Source organism: Aedes aegypti, unplaced genomic scaffold (genome assembly GCF_002204515.2).
Source record: "Aedes aegypti strain LVP_AGWG unplaced genomic scaffold, AaegL5.0 Primary Assembly AGWG_AaegL5_hic_scaff_446_PBJ_arrow, whole genome shotgun sequence".
Lineage (NCBI taxonomy): Eukaryota > Metazoa > Arthropoda > Insecta > Diptera > Culicidae > Aedes > Aedes aegypti.
This window is the reverse complement of record NW_018736116.1, coordinates 2,008-19,249: the sequence shown is the minus strand read 5'-3', so window position 1 is coordinate 19,249 and position 17,242 is coordinate 2,008. Positions and strand designations below refer to the sequence as shown.

Here is a 17,242-nt window from a genome sequence, read left to right as displayed (position 1 = left end):
ATTAGTAATAAAAAATCCAAAATGAAATTTAATAATATATTCTTTCGTAGACCTTTTCCGCCGAATCGTGAATAAGGCAACAAAAATCGAAAACTAGCATTTTGCATTAAATATTTTTCAAGATTAACTTAACTGAAAATAAGCACTAAAGTTTTCAAAGGAAAAAATATGAGATACCATTCAAAATGTTATAAATAGCAATCAGTTTTTGCATTTTCCACTTTTTATTTTGAAAGCTTATTTTTATTTTTGCATTGACGTTTTTTCCAATTTTTAAATGCTTTGTTTTGATACTTATTGTACAATTTTGATTATTTATTGCTTGTTTCATTTTTTCTTGAAACATTATAATGTTTTCAGTGATATTTTTTTTGTTATATAAAATTTGTATAGAAATTTCAAATGTTTATTTTCAATTTATTGCTGATGTTTATAAATTTACCAATAAAAATATATTTTTGGGCTATTTCATTTTTTCTATTGTTTCAATGATAAAACTATCGCTTCTTTCTAATTATTTAATTGGGTACTTATTCATGAAACACAGAGTGTTCCCTTTTTTGTTGATTTTGTTGCCAATTCATTTTACATATGAAAAGTATCTTGAACTTTTGTAACTCATCTTTTGCGCTTTCTAATTGATGACTTAAGACAGATCTAATATAAATTAATTTGAATTCCCTACCCATCCCACCCCGTTAATCCGCGCTTCCTGAAGAACGGTTAGCAATTTGCCGAGTGGTAGGTGCTAATTGATTAAATAAATCATGCTTTCATTTTGATTAAGTCAAGACATTCTCGTTTGCCTACCTGTGTCGGAATCGTTGTCGGTGTGGTTGCCAGTGTGAGTGCGATGCGATGGATGATGGTAACCGTTGCCGTCGTGCTCGCTGCCCCCTTGTGCGGGTGGCGGGATAGGTGTCAGTGGTTGTGGAGGGTAGCTGTGACCACCGCCGTTGATTAGATCTACGCTTTGTTTCAGCAGTTCGGAGGCGGGTTTCGGTCGGACTAGCAAACTCATGTCGGATGATTTGTAGCTGGGTTCGGTCTCCGAACGGACCAGGTTTAAGGCAACGTCTTGTTTTGCTTTGGGATGTTTGTCTGAAAATATGGATAATGATTAGTAGAATAAATTTGTTGAACAAATTAAAAAAGTACATAACTGATGTTTTTAAACATTTTAGTCATAATAACACTTAGTAGAATATTGTATCACGATTTGAGTGTCCATTTTCCGGCCATTTTGCTTGTCCAACCACAAAGTTCGGGAAAAAACGTGTTTCGGACTAGAAACATTTAAAAAATTGAGTAAACATGTGTTTCTACCCTAATCTTCAGCGTTTGGAACTTAAATTGAGACAGGACTTTAAGACCCTACTCTTAGATTTTCTAGAAAAGATTGGGGTGGGTAATGTCTGTTACATTACCGCGGGGTTGACGTAGAACTACTATGGACACAACTTCGGTCCATTCTGGGACTGACTCTAGCAACAGTGCGATAGATTTTTGCAGATGATAGGATGATAGGCGCTGTGATTGTGAGTATTCATTACGTTAAGGTTTTAAGGGAGATCTGTCATTTGGTTTGGAAGCTTTTTCCGAATTTTGGATTTCAAAGTAAAATACTTCAGTGTAAAGTGAAAAAAATCAGTGAGTATTGTGTACAAGACACGACCGCATGACGTTAACTACGCCGTGTAATTGGCTGCATTTGATTTTAAGTCAATTGTCATAATTGCAACTGAGAGCTTTCTTTGCCAAAGTTGTCATTTTCGCATTCGTACATCGCGTGGCAGGTACGATGATACTTTATGCCTTTAGACACTTTCAGCATAGCTTTGCTTTGTAGCCGCGGACTCTAACCACTCGGCTAAGGAAGGCCCCTATTGACAATTGGTAATTATTCACAATTCATTCATTTTCAGCGACAGCGACAAAACATCGCCTCGATTTCGTTGTTGTTTCGCTGCTAGTACAGTTTTGCGAGCGTGCCCAAGCCACGGAGGCATGATTTCGATGCGATTTTCTCCGCGTTGGTCTAGATAGCATCATATACGAGTGCTTGCAGAGACACAACGACGGAATCACTGCGTTTTTTCGTCATTGAAAAAATTGCGTTGATTTGGGAAAGCCTTATAGCAAGTATGTCATAAACGCATTTATGACATAATTGCATTGCTGTAATTGGTACCAATAAAAATACCTAAAATTTTCAATTCATCTTTTTCAGAGACCTTCTGTGGTTCTATCACTCAATTATTAAAACGCAAAAAACCTGACTTCCGTAAATTCAGCATTATTCCAGCGAATTTAGGGAAATAATTTAAATTTCCCATCACTGCATCAATTTTATGGTCAGATCTAATGATCAAAGTCAAATCATCTGCAAAAGCAAGAACACGTACAAATCTGTTCAAAATCAGAATTCCTGATAAACTTTTATCTAATGTCTTATTAATGGGTTAATGTATAACGTGAAAAGTAACATTGACAAAGGACAACATTGTCGTACTGATTTCTCTATTTCAAAGGATTGTGTCAAAAACTAGAGTTTTCAGATTTCCCGGGAAACGGGAAATAAATTTGCCATTTCCCGGGAAATCCCGGGATCCCGGGAATTTTAAAAATCGTGAATATAATGCAAATTTGATGATTTTTTTTAAATTATTCGTATTTTTGTTATATTTTTTTATACCAGTAAACTTGTATGGTACCTACCTTTAAGTAATACATTTATGTTTCTCAAAAAAAATCTATTGATTTCGTTGTGTGCGCTAGGCTTCAGAACAACACAAATTATGATATTGAGTCCATGTGGAGATTATTCTTGACAAATCGTATGAAGAACAAATAATATGTACAGGACGGACTCGATTATCCGGGACTCGATGATCCGGACATTTAGACTCGATTATCCGGAGTTTATTCTTTGATATTCTTGTTTTTGAGATTTTATGCATAAATTTGAGATAATTTGGTATTGCAACATACAATATGAATGGTTTTGCAGCTTTGGATGTAGTTTAAAAAAGGGTATGAAAAAGAGGTGTTTCGTATGCCGGTCAAAATAATTTCTTCCCAAGACCCCTAATGTTCCTAAAAATAACTTCTGGCAACGTCACTGCATTATATAAATAAAACAACGAAAAAAGATAATATTTAAGTTCTGTCAATGCAGATATTAATATTTTTTTAGTGATTCGATTATAAGGAAGATTCGATTATCCGGAGTGAAAAAAAATCCATACAACGAATAATCGAGTTCGACCTGTACCAACATTAAATCAAACCTTTCAAGCACTTGAATAAAAACCAACTAGAGTCTAACGATGGAAAATGTGACGGTTAAATCCATGAAAACTTTATGAGCGTACTTAATTCATGGATGATCCCTCGAAAAATCCTTGTATAGCATATAATCTTTTTGTATAGCATATAATCTTTTTTGAAAAAAAAAACATATCGTCAAAAAGCTATCCATTTTAACAACAACTATTTGATTACAAAAAAAAAAACAATCAATATCTTAGTATAAATAGTGATCTAGTAAGGTAATTGGTTAGAATTATATGAAAAGTAAATTATACGTTTTGGTTTGAAAATGGATGGTCAATCCTTTTTGAATAGAACTACCCGGAAAATACAGAAATCCCGGGAAACGGGAATCCCGGGAAATCTCATTTCCCGGGAAATGTTCCCGGGATTGAAAACTTTATCAAAAACCCGTTTACTAAAACTTTAGAAAAAGCATTTTTGTATACTGCCCGTTATACGCATAATTGTCCCATGTTACATTTTGTCATTTTATAGTTTTTGTAGCCAAAAAGTCTATTTTAACCTATATTATTAAAAAACAATATAAAAAAAATACTTTATTCGAACACTCTATGAAAAGCATACCAAGTCAATTTGTCCTACTGTTGAATTTCTACGCATAACTGTCTCGTTACTGAATTTCTACGCATATCTGTCTCACTATGTATTTTCCAGAAACTGATGCAAATAAAATCCTACATTTATAGGACTCATTGTGCTGTGTCAAATTGTTATTTAACATCTCTTTTCTTTGGCTTTACATCCCATGTGGAACACTGCCTGTTTCACTCAATAGTGTTCTAAAACAGGTGTTGTACAGGGGATAGGCTAAATTATTGAGTTAGGTGAATTTTTTCCTAAATTCAAATGCTTGAAACTTTTTGAAAAATGAATGAAATTGGATGCATCCAGAAGCATTCGACGGAAAACTTTATCTAATTTCAGCAACTTGCTTGACTATGTATATATTTTGATGTTTGTGGTTTTCTGAGCTCATGTCTTAATCACAATTTTTCTGTTGCTAGTATTTTTGTGTGGTATGACGTTGCATTCATGTTAACAATTTTTTTTTTCAAAACTACAACTAATTGAAAATTGAAAGCCACATTATCGTTTGGTTGGTAAATACTGGGCATGGCGTACCATTGGTACTTCGCGTACCTGAAGGAATAAAATATACCCCTTCGTGTGGTCCTCAACCTACTGCCCTATCCCTAACTCCTCGTGGTAATGGCCGGGGTTCGAACAACCTAAGAGATGATGGGGTAATCAACCCAGATGAGAACTTCGGTCATGTGCTGACAGGGAGGCCCCCTTCCCCCTCCCCTCTCGGTTTGCTTCTGCAAACCTTGAGCGTCTATTCCCCATGTCAGGGGCGGCTGATCATTATCCAAGTGCCAGAGAAGAACTCTAAGCTAAACTGTGCACTATGGTCCTCCAAACATTAGGGGGAATGGTCCTCCGGAAATCTAGGGGTGACAAGCCCTCCAAGCCTGCCGTAAAAATACATCAGCACAGGAACATTTATAATTGGAGGCTATGAACCACTCAAGGGGTCTATTTTATTCCTTCAGGCACACAAGGTACCCAATGGTACGCCATGCCCAGCATTTACCAACCTGTATAACCACATTGACTCACATACTCATATACTCTAGACCTGTTCACTTTTTGAAAAAAGTTTCCCGAATCTCCATGCCACATAAAATTCTGAACTTATTTATCGAAACTAGTTATCTGTCCAAAAATGAGCCAATTTGGTAAAGTTTTAGAGGTGTATCAAACAAATTTTGTGTTTTTTTGGACCTTTCCATAGAAATTCGTTCCTGAAACCCAAAAATATCATTGAATTTTTTTCGAGTATACCACTAGCCTGTTGCTAATATGATAATCTATCACTTTGCTGAAGAGACTAGGGTGTTTTTATACTTTTAACGTAATGAGTCAAAAAATCTCGAAAAAAGCAATATATTTTTCCAGTTTGCCATATATATTGCGATAAAAATCTTATTATATTTTGTATCTAATCCAACTATCTATTTCATCCAAGTGTTACAAACATATCGTTCATACATCATTTTCATGTAGGAATTAATTTTCACTGCGAAATAATTGAAAGTGTATCACCCTATACCCTCAAATCGCATAGGGTTGCCAACACGAATGCACTCTATGAAAACCACAGTTACCCATGATTAAGGCGTCACATCTTTGAACCATGCAGTTCATCATTATCGGCTCAAAGTAGAGTTGATGGTAAGGTTTGGGCCTAAGGATCAGAAGATCAACGGTTCAAGCACAATAAACTTTTTTTTTCGCATAATCAAAGGTAATCGTAGGTTATCATCACTACATAATTAGTGAAGGAACATTACCACTGGTATTTTGTTGTTTTTAGTAACACATGTCGTTGTGATATTATCATTCTATCCGCTGTTCATCCCTCCAAATCTTCTATCACTGCAGTTACCCTTGCCCTATTAAAAATCAAGCATTATTTGCAAAGAGTTTGTTTCTAGTTAAGAAAAAGTTAGTGGAAAACAACAATTGTACTAAATAATTTTATAAAATGAAGTTTAGCACGAATCCAATGTAGTTTGATGGACATTTTAAGGCAAAAGAACATTATATATTTTTCAAAAGAGGGTGTTTTCTAGCAATATGCTCAGATTAAATTTACAACAAAGATTTTCCTTCTTTTGAAAGAAGGCTGTTCTTTCATGTAATGCCATAAACTTGATGTTTGACATTATATCTTATAATACATTCATCAGTAATTTTACATTCTTTTTAACATAGGCTGTTCATTCAATATTTGCTTATATGTACTACTAGTGACCCCGGCAAACTTCGTCTTGCCATCAAGTAGGCTGTTGAAAAATGGAATGCGATCTCTTATACAAAATGACAGATTAGTTTTCTTCCGTTTTCCCGACTATTTCAAAAACTTTCGCACACTTTTCCTACGCACAAACACGTCGGAACACTTGAAGAACCCAAATATAGAAGAATAAGGTAAGTCCGTTGACTCGTTCTCAAGTCATTTTGTGACATACGAACACCATTCCATTTTTATTTATATAGATTAACGTTGAAACTTTTGAAGGTTTGATTTTTATTAACTTTTTCTGTAGTGATAATGAACGTAACAGATAATTTGATCTCTGTGACAATGACTCCCTTCTTTCAAATATCTGCGGTTCTTTCGAATAAACACCAGCGAGAGACCAATCGATCAAGTTTACAGCTTAAACCATCGTTTGGTTCTCTAAAATTAAACTCTTGAGGTTTGGCTACGATTCATCTGCACCTTAACTTATGCTCCAAACGTAATCACCTGAACCTATTGCTTCTAACGTGCTGTCATGTGCCTTTGTGAAAAAGGGACATGCACTTTCTATAGTCACATCACGTGCTTTGTATTCGCCAATGTGGTTTGAAATCAGATTTCATCACTTTTTGTTTTACATGGCTAATTAACTTTATACTCTCACATGAACACAATTTCATCATGGTTTGTCAGGGTCGAGCATTGTGTTTGCAACTATAGTGAGCTATTTGGCATGAATAAGAGATATACAGTTGTGTTCAGAATAATAGTAGTGAAAGCCGATTTTCATACAAAATGCACAACTTTGGCATGCTGTAACTTTGTTTCCATAAGAGCAACCGGTATGAAATTTTGGCAGTGAACTACAAATATACTCAATTTCATTATCAGAAAATTTGAAAAATTTTACACTACCTGCTAAAAAGTTAAGCATCAGGTGAAATCGCTCAAAATAATAGTAGTTTTTCTTTTGTAAATTTTTGTTCAGCAACAATTTTATAAAATATTGGCTTGTTTATACATTTATAGCTTGGGTGGAAATGGTTGAAACGAAAAAATTAAAAAAACTCAAAATACAGCAGATATTTAAATTATTAAAACTACTATTATTTTGAGCGATTTCACCTGGTGCTTAACTTTTTAGCCGGTAGTGTGAAAATTTTCAAATCATGTGATAATGAAATTGAGTATATTTGTAGTTCACTGCCAAAATTTCATGCCGATTGCTCATATGGAAACAAAGTTACAGCATGCCAATGTTGAGCATTTTGTATGAAAATCGGCTTTCACTACTATTATTCTGAACACAACTGTACATCCAATCAGAAGAAGCAACACGCTTATGTGCTATTGTGTATTGTTTGTGTGTATTGTATTGTAATTATGTATTGCTTTTTCGGAATCGTTGTTCTACATGCACCATGAGATAGATCATTCGACGTACCGTAATTTCGGGTGAAATTGATCACTTTTCACGGTTTTTCGTGTCTGATTTCTATAATGTTGACAATGTCAAACAACTGAATGCAGGAAAACAAGTATGAAGGTGAGCCTCATTGGCTCATGTACCGAAATTTCCTAACACATGTAATTTTAGCGCTAAAAAATATCTCTAAAATAAAAAATCGAGAGATCTCATTTCAAGGTGAAATTGATCACTTATCAATGCGATTGTTGTTAGTTTTCAAGACAACTCTACATAATAAATTTTAGCTTCCTGAATCCGAATATGCTTGCCAAATTCTTAACAATGCAATATTTATATAAATAACGAATAGTTAATTTTCAAGAATTACGCGGAAAACGCCTAAATGTATGCAATTTCCTAAGGAATTCAATGATATCTAACAGAAATTCAATTATTTCAACCATATGAGCTAATTGGTACGAGTTTTGGTGATGAAATCTGGTCTGGTGATATATCTCAAGCATCCTCACAAAATTTGAGGTTTATACCATGTTCAAATCCTTGCTTATAAATAGAAGTTCAAAGCTGTTTGTCAATACTGCACCGTGCATGATTTTGAAATTTTACGTTATTGTTATATTATACTCATATACGGCTCTACTTTGCTACATGCCACATGAGCCTTCGTTTGGACCCGCAACATTGGTTTTACAATACACATCTTCCATTTTCGGTATAAAACTCTCGTCAAAGTTCCCATCAATAGCAATGTGATTGGTCTAATTCGGTCTGCTACAATTAGTGGGACTCTTAAGCGTAGAAATTCCCCCAAAACGCGGTATTTCTAGGCATAACCGTCCCACTTTGAATTTAATAGCGAAATTCAAATTTTTTCGCTAAAACAAATTTTTGACTATAAAGAACACCCATTGCCTCATATTATTATGAAGAAATTTTTCAAATTTGTCATAACCTTCACCAAAATGAAGCATAAATGTGCGAAAATCTTTAATCGCGTTTTTCTCGGTTTCATATTTTGGAACATGGGACATTTATGCGTATAACGGCTGTATAGCTGTTAATGCAGTTTACGACTTGTTGCGGTATATCAAACTTAAGCATGATTTCCCACAAACGTTCATGGCAAACCTTGTCAAAAGCATTCTCCAAATCTAGACTGAGCAAAGAAAATTTGATTTTTTTATTGTTGAGCTTTAATTGGTGACATTTTGACTTCGACCGTTTCACCACTTGAATACTGGAATACGTGATTCATGAATTCATTCCTCGGAAATCTTGTAGCTGCTCTCAATTGTAAACTTATCCGCATCGAACGATATGACGAAACGCGCAATTTCCACGACGCTTGGGCCGGGAGCACCATCCGGAAATCTGAACATCAGCTTATTCTTCATGAGATCGTCCATTGTCTAGCTATTGTTTCACTTTGTTTCCAACACAATATATAACCACTGTTAACCAAATCTTTTGTGCAAAGCCTCCGATCCAATAGAAAGCGTCTATACTGAACGAGATCTGATCGTCAACTGCTACTAATGTAGTTGGAACAAGACCTATTATCTTCAACCAGCTGACAGTCCTACTACGTTTTTAGCATAGTTCTAATCAATCCTAACCAATTAAATTGCCGACAACTCAGCAAACTCGGATGTTTAGCAAAGTTAGCGACACCAGTTTTACTCAATGTTATATGTGAAATACATTTTTGGTGAAGCTGTAAAAATTGCTCGGAATGAAAAAAATATCAATGTTTTCGACCGAACAATTTAATGATAGATAATTCTAATGATTTGCTAATTACTTTCGATTCAATAACTTATTTTGTTTACAATGTTTTTCTGATGGTTAGTTAAATATCATAGGACTTTTCAGAACTGTGATGATATTTTTTTTTTCAGGGATTCTCCAGTCCAGGAATTGAAAGATCTCTTTAATCATATCATCAGAACTTTTTAAAATTCTCAGAAGTATTATATCAAGAAGTTTAAAACTGTCTCCAGAAAGCTTTCCTAGCATTCCTTGAAAAATGTCATCTACAACAGCTCTAGAATTTTCTTAAAATTTATTGATACTCCTCCAAAAATTTCGTCTGTCGGTATCCCGAGAATTTTATTAAAAGATTTTTACAATTTATCTCTAACTTCTTATTTTTTTTTCTTTTATCTGGCTTTATCTCTCAAATGTTAAAAGCTTGCTTCTCAGCCTAGTGTTCTTGATGAGAAGTTCCACAGATAATAGCTGAGAGCTTTCTTTGCCGTTTGATCGTTTTTGTATTTACAATATATATGTATGTTGTAAGGCAGGTATGAAGATAGTCTATGCTTATATAGAAGTCGAAAAATGTCTAACCCAAGAAGATCCTCGAGCGGTGGGATTACAACCCACGACCCTTAGCTTGGTCTTGCTGAATAGGTGTGCATTTACACTATGGTTATCTGGGCCCCAATATTGATTTTTTTATGCATAAAAAATAGTATCGTAAACCGGGGAAAAATTGATCAGTATTTTTGAATTATGGACTTGGTTTGTAAATTCATGAAGTTTGATGGATCACAAGCTATGTTTCGGAAACACCTACATAGTGGGTACTTCCTTCGGAGAACTGACTATCCGGAACAATATGTAGGAGGTAAAACCGCGGTAAAGAGCTACCATAATTTGAGAATCGATGGTTCTGTTTCCGAAATCTAGAAAAATTTTTGATATTCCCTGAAAACATGCTCCGGCGACCGACATTTTGGCTTCGACTGTTTCACCACTTGAATACTGGAATACGTGATTCATGAATTCATTACTCGGAAATCTTGTAGCTGCTCTCAATTGTAAACTTATCCGCATCGAACGATTTGACGAAACGCGCAATTTTGATTTACCGCAACTAGGTTTTAAAGCCGCCAATGTTTCTACGGGGAATCGTTTTGTCCTTCAGACGTTTGAGCATTCGAAGTTTTGTTCGACCCAACCGTTGTTTAGATGCGGATTATGAAAAATTGAAATGAAATTTGTGTACAGTTCCAATGAAGTACACCGTAGAATTTAGTAAAAATTATGCCATTATAAAAACCAGGCCAAAATTTAAATGTTTTCATTTTTTTTAAATATCTGTAAAGCACAATGAAGTTTGTTTTGTTTTAGAACCATAATATGGTTGATGAACCTGTTTCCAACATATTTTTCAATATCTAATTTGTTTTAAATTACATTTATTTGTAATCTAATCGAAATATAACTTACCTTGTTTTTCCTCCACCAAGTCAGCAATCAACCAATTCTTTGGAACATGCTTCTTATTTGTAATGGATGTTCTAGTTAACTCCATTTCTTCATCTTTTGAATTATCACGTCCAATCATCAGCAACTTATTATCATGCTTTCGAATAACACTAGTTTCATTTCTGTTGCTGATGACACTGTCATTATTATTATCGCTTCCATTTCCGGAACCGAATGCATTTTTCACAACCACCGACGAAGATACCGAGGAAATCGGTTTGACTCTATCGCTCTCGCCGACACCATTCATCATGGCATTAGCTCCACCAGCACTACTGTACGACAAGTCCGTAATTTCGATATCGATCGATTCCTCATCGTCATTCTCCCCACCGCCTGACCCCACCGAGTTCTGTCTCTGTGCCAACGTGTGGCTGTGGATTTCCTCCTCGAGGTCGCCATTTTCACCAACACTAGCAACACTACTGCTGTTGTTCGACATCAGTTCCGGGTCGGAGCTTCGACTGTGGAAATCCTCTCCCAATCCAGCCCGACTGTTTCCACCCCCGCTGCCGATGGTTCTCATGTCGAGGATGTCCAACACTCGACTGTTGTTGTACTCGAAGGATTTCGTCACGAAATGAGCCAACTGTTCCATTGTTCTAATTGATTCTCCTTACTTTGGATGGATTTTCTTTTGTTAATTCGACTTTTCGGATGTCAATGTCGCATTTTCACTTCTATTGATGTCAAACACAGGTCAATAGATTTCAATCCGATATTATTTCGCTTTCGTTTCTATGGTTCTATATATAAAAAGATGAAACTTCGTAAATATAAAAACTTTTGGAAAACAGCAAAACTTGTTTGAAAATTGAATGTACTTTTAACATGAAATTAATATGTATGCATTCAAAGTGTGTGATTGATTTTGTTTTCAGGAATGTCAGACCACTTCTTATACAAAGTTTTTTTTTTTAATTTGATAGGATCGTGGTCTTTGGCCATACCAAACCTTATCCCCCTTTGTGTCGAATATGAGTTTATGAGTACTCTTAAATAAGTCATAGGGAATCTAATTGAAAGTTGCAACTAATGCATTTTCATGTATACAATGTAAGCGATCCCAAATATTTGATTGATACACACTTTGGGTGCTGATCCCAAGCTTTTATCAGATGACCTCAATGTTAGTGAATACTCATTCCGATTTACCACCATGTTCTGTGAAAAACATTTCATATATTATTATATTACCTCCATTAACTGAGAATAAGAACTGTATCGAAAATAACTCACAAAATATTTTTTTTTTCTTTTTATTTGGACATATCTTCAAAAGTATTTGGATATGACCAAGGTAAAAATTTAAAAAATTCTCGATTATGTTGAAAATCAAGTTTATTTTATAAAAAGAGATTTAAAAAATTCAATAGTGAGTTGTGTTTGATCCTTTGACCTTGACGCTTGCTCCTGCGGGGGCGGGCGATGAGGGCAGGATCAAACATGTCGCGCGTGTGAAATGCAAAAGCGCCGCGGATCGTTAGTAGTGTTTGATCTATTGACCGTGTCGCTTGCTCTTCCGTGGGCGAGTGACGAACACTTGTTCGGCGTACAATGCTGACAATCGCATTATATCGCGAATCTGATTAGGCATGATTATATCATGAATCGCATCACCAACTCCCAGATCTTTACCTTATCCCACTATCCCAATATCCTATCCATGACAACTGTGGAGATGCAGAGGTATACTCGGTCTCTAGTCACAACGGTTGTCTAACTAACATTGTTTCCCTTCCCCGATGACTTTAAGGACATGGCTGGCGCCGTTATTGACTGTTTAAATTTGAGCTCTCGATTCATGCACATTGAGAATGGTAAGCTAATCCCAAGCCCCATTCATTAAATCTCTGTGCAACTTCGATTGTTCTGGCCAATCACGGAGTAGCAACTACGTACGGTCATCTATGCTCAAACGAAAATACTGAAAAATACAAGTGAACGAGTACTCAATTTTTAAAATTACAATGATATCATGCTCATCAAACATTCTCCAAACGAAAACACTTACTTCTCTCAAGTATTCGAGTCGATATCAAAAATATCGTTTTTATTTTATTGTGAAAAATATTTAAAATCAAACAAGAGCTTGAGCTTGAGCTTGATTGGCCGCCCGTAGTTGCTACTTCAATATCGCCAGATAAGCTGCACTTACACAAAGAACCAACCGATAAACAAGGATTAACAAGGAATCATGGGATTAACAGACACTCTCAGTGTATAAGTACTGGTGATTTTCTATTTTTAGGCAACAATGGCGCCTGCCACGTCAGAATGCGGACCAATGAGGGGAAGGGGGAAGAATTGATGATGCATTAAACTGACTCCCACGTAGACCGTATATACCACTGCGTCCACGCCAGTTTATGCGGGAGTGTATGGGTTGGTGGAAAGGCATGGCAGAGAGGTTTGCTCTTTGGCTAGCAGACTGCCTATGTATCAGGCGTAAGGAAAGGCATGCTATAATGATGATAGAGTGAAGCGGAGGGAAACGGTTTCTTGTCCGTTTCTGGTTCTAGCGTTTGCTATGAACGAGTAGGGTTTGAGTGTGATAGATTGAGCGTGGAAGATAGAAGCAAGTGAAAGATACAAGTACAAAGTTTGAGGGAAAGGGACGGGCCTGGGATTGAACCCATGACCTTCTGCATATGAAGCAGAAGCGGTAGCCATTAGACCACCAACCCCGTCTTAAAATCAAACTTGCAAGAGCAATTAAAAACTTAGGAAAGGTTTCAATTTATTTGAATTACATTCAAAGATTTAAGATAGCTAAGATATACCGTTTTGTTTAATATTACAAACACCTGAGGCCTAACCCAGCTAAAGGTAAATAACAAAATAATTTTAAAATAAGAGAGCAAAACATACAATTATAGCAAAATTTGCAATTGTAAACTGATTAGACAAAATTGACTGGCTTATTGAGCTTTATTGAATTCTGAGATAATTGTGACTTTTACTTGTTTAGTGTTGTTTGAAAATGACACGCTAAAAATTTTTATTTAACGTGAAGATGCATCGAAGCCAAAGCTTGAATTTTCAAGAGCACAAATCTAGAGAACCAGACAACCATTTGTGCTGAAAATGCTACTCACTAGTCACTCGCTGGTGGTGACCAATCGATTAGATTTTCAGTACGAACAGTTGTCAGGTTCTCTAGATTTGTGCTCTTGAAAATTCGAGGTTTGGCTTCGATGCATCTTCACCTTAAGACAAGAAAAAGTTTTTGTTTTTTTAGTGTGGGCCTCGAATGAGCTTTTTTTCAGTATGTTTATTTAAAAATTTAGACAATTATCTACAAGTTATCTATACAACACTTTTTGTAAGAGTTGCAATTTTTCGATTATATTTTTTTAAATCGGGTAAAAAGTATTGCCCTTTCCAAAAGGTAGCCCAGGTAACTTTTGGAAAAAAAAACAGTATGCAAAGTGGCTTAGTTAGTCATGGAAAGAATGTCCAGAAAGTTGCATTAAAATCTGAGAGGGTATTACCAACATCAGTTTGAAATACGTCTAAACAATTAATTGCTAATTGGGCATTTCAATACATTTGCAAGGAATTATTATTATTATCACAGACAAACAGACGTCACACTCTCACCGATGTCCATCGACCACCTTTTTAACGGCCGATTCAAATATACGGTAGGTGGCCAATCCACCACCCGCAGCGCTCGCATCGTTTTTGTTCGTGTTTGACGTTTACACACTACCGCCATCTGTTGGTCCATCGGCCAAACACATCGATTTTAGCATTGGGCGTACATGTCCTCGTGACTATGATTTTGATCGCGATTTGTTCAAAGTGTTACGTCTGTTTGTCTGTGTTATTATTATTATAGAGTTTTGGCACCTCAGCAAAAAATGCTGGAAACTTTCACCTACCCCGGGCAATCTGTATGCCAAAGGGGATTAGGCTCTGTGGATCTCATTGGTCGGTTTAACTTATCCTAATGAGTCTGCTGGATGAGCTTCTCAGTTATGGTGGTTCAGGAACCGTCTAACTATGCTGCAGGTTCCAAGAATCACCGCTTTTTGGATGCTCGTCAATTCCAGCTCGTCTAGGGACCTTAGGAGAGATTTCGGGACAATTCCGGTCGCTGAGAGGACTACCGGAACTATACGGACGTCCTCTAGGTGCCACATCTGCTCCAACTCCTCCGCCAAGTCGTGGTACTTCGCTATCTTGTTAGAGAACGTTGATTGGACATTGTGGTCCAGCGGTACAGCGATGTCGATGAGTGTAACTCGTTTCATCCTTTTGTCGTAGACTACAATGTCGGGGCGGTTGGCACGGATGAGGACGTCCGTTATGATCTCGCGATGATTTTTGATCCATTCTATAACATTAAAAAAGTTCCCTGGATGAAAGGCCCTCACAAAATTGTGGTCATGGGGCCCCTACATTTGTAAATCCGGCCCTGCAAATACAACTGTTCGACAATAGTTATTTATGCAACAAGTTGCAAAATGATGATTTTTTCAGCACGAGTTGTACATTTATCCAACGAGGCTCGCCGAGTTGGATAAATACAACGAGTGCTGAAAAAATCGAGTTTTGCAACGAGTTGGATACAACATTTTTTGCTATTACGAAAAATCCATTTAAGCTGGATCATTTCCAAAAGCACAAACAAACATTTCAACAGAAACCACGTGGGCGTACATCCCTACACATATCATTTCAGTATTTTTCAATCGCGTAGGCTGCGACCTAGTAGTATCTACGAACGTCACAAATGTTCTCGTTCACTTCATACAGACCCATATTCCCTACTGGGTGACAGAACAGATGCGTACAGTCGCGGGTTCTTCTGTCACCTCTTAGAACGCTGGACGATCCGTTCCCAAACAAGTATTGTCGGATCTGTCTGAAAATGCAGTTCGCCTAAAATGGATTTTTCTCGGTATCCATATAAGATACCCTGTTTCGGAAGTAGGGCGTATTAGAGCGCATCCGGATGCGAATCGAATGCACCACTTCCGAAGTTAGGTATCTCGCATAGATTCTGAGAAAAATCTAACTTCGGCGAGAAACTTATTCTAACTTTTTATCGCGCCGACAACATCACCAGTCTTGTATCTGGATCACACATCACATAAAATCAGATGCTAAGTATGGCAGAATAGACTGGGATATTTGGTTGACGCCTTCCAAACAGCATCGAAAAGTGCTACTTTTCAGCACCAAAAACAGTGCTGAAAAGTAGCACTTTTCAGCATTGTTTTTTTTTTTGTAGGAAAAGCAGGCTATTATGTAGTGTATCTCATCAATGAAAACTTGATTGGTTTGCAACGGAATCGCAAAAAATATTTTTTGGACGGATCAAAGACGTGTTTATATGGGTCTTACAGTGCAAGAGAAGTGTAGAAAGAGGCAGTTTTCAAATAATTTCCAGCACCCTTGGATTATTTTTTGACAAAGTTTGAAAATTTTGCATTTTCAATTACAAAAATATATCGAGCAAAAATCATTATATTTATGCAACCATTGAATTTGTTAAACCAATATTGTTTACCACATAATGGCTGCAGGGAAAAGTGCATCTATTTAAGAGAATATTAGCATATTATATATTATATGAATGAAGAATGTTAATGATAATTAAATAACCATGTAAGGTTGTGCTCCATATAAATAACATTATTTTTCTATTTCACTCATCTGCCTCATTATATAATAATTATAAGAATATTCTTCGCTGCATTTTGTATAATCAAATAACCCTAATAAGCAATTAAGCTATAATTCATGAAAAGTTACGTTGTACATATTGCATTCCTATTTTTGAGTAAATTTCAATTAACATGTTTTGTGCAAATTAGGAGTGTATTTTTGCCTCAGCTATCTTTTGCTTCACACTAGATTCGAACTCTTATTCCACCGGTGTGACAAAAGTTCGCTTAAGACAATCAGATTTAAAATTATTATAACTAAAAATGGGTAATTATTTTGACCTAAGTTGGTTCAGCAAGATTGTAGCCAATTCGTTGAGGGTTCACTGTGTGAAATAAATCTTTTCAACTGTTATAGTTTCTCTGGAAACATTCATTATCCCACTAAGTTTAAACTTTTGCCCCACCTTACTCTAATGCAGGCCTGTCTAACCTTTTTTTAATCACGGGCCAAATCTTAAAATCAATAATGTGCGCAGGCCAAATTATTTTAATGCAATGATTTCATTGTTTCTTTAAACATAAAAAAACCTATTTATTTGAGTCAAAATCTTGCCGAAGATAGTGTGAGATTTGTTCTCAGATTATTTTTTTTAAATTCTGCCCTGAACCCTGACAGAATTTTGTACAGGGATTTATAAGAAACATTCGCAAAATTCCATCAGGAAATTTTCATAGGAATTTGTCTGAATCTCATCAGGCATTATTTGAAAATCA

The 17,242-nt window shown here is 36.1% G+C and overlaps 1 protein-coding gene across 1 annotated transcript; it reads right to left on the bottom strand.

The window, feature by feature from the left end:
* Positions 1 to 698: 698 nt before the first annotated feature.
* LOC110681128 lies at positions 699 to 11,600 on the bottom strand. The gene is made up of 3 exons (XM_021856898.1): positions 10,809 to 11,600; positions 811 to 1,101; positions 699 to 748 (listed from the first exon to the last, which is right to left on the bottom strand). The coding sequence occupies exons 1-3, from the start codon at positions 11,443 to 11,445 to the stop codon at positions 699 to 701; spliced, it is 978 nt and encodes a 325-aa protein (XP_021712590.1). The 5' UTR covers positions 11,446 to 11,600.
* Between the last annotated feature and the right edge of the window lie 5,642 nt (positions 11,601 to 17,242).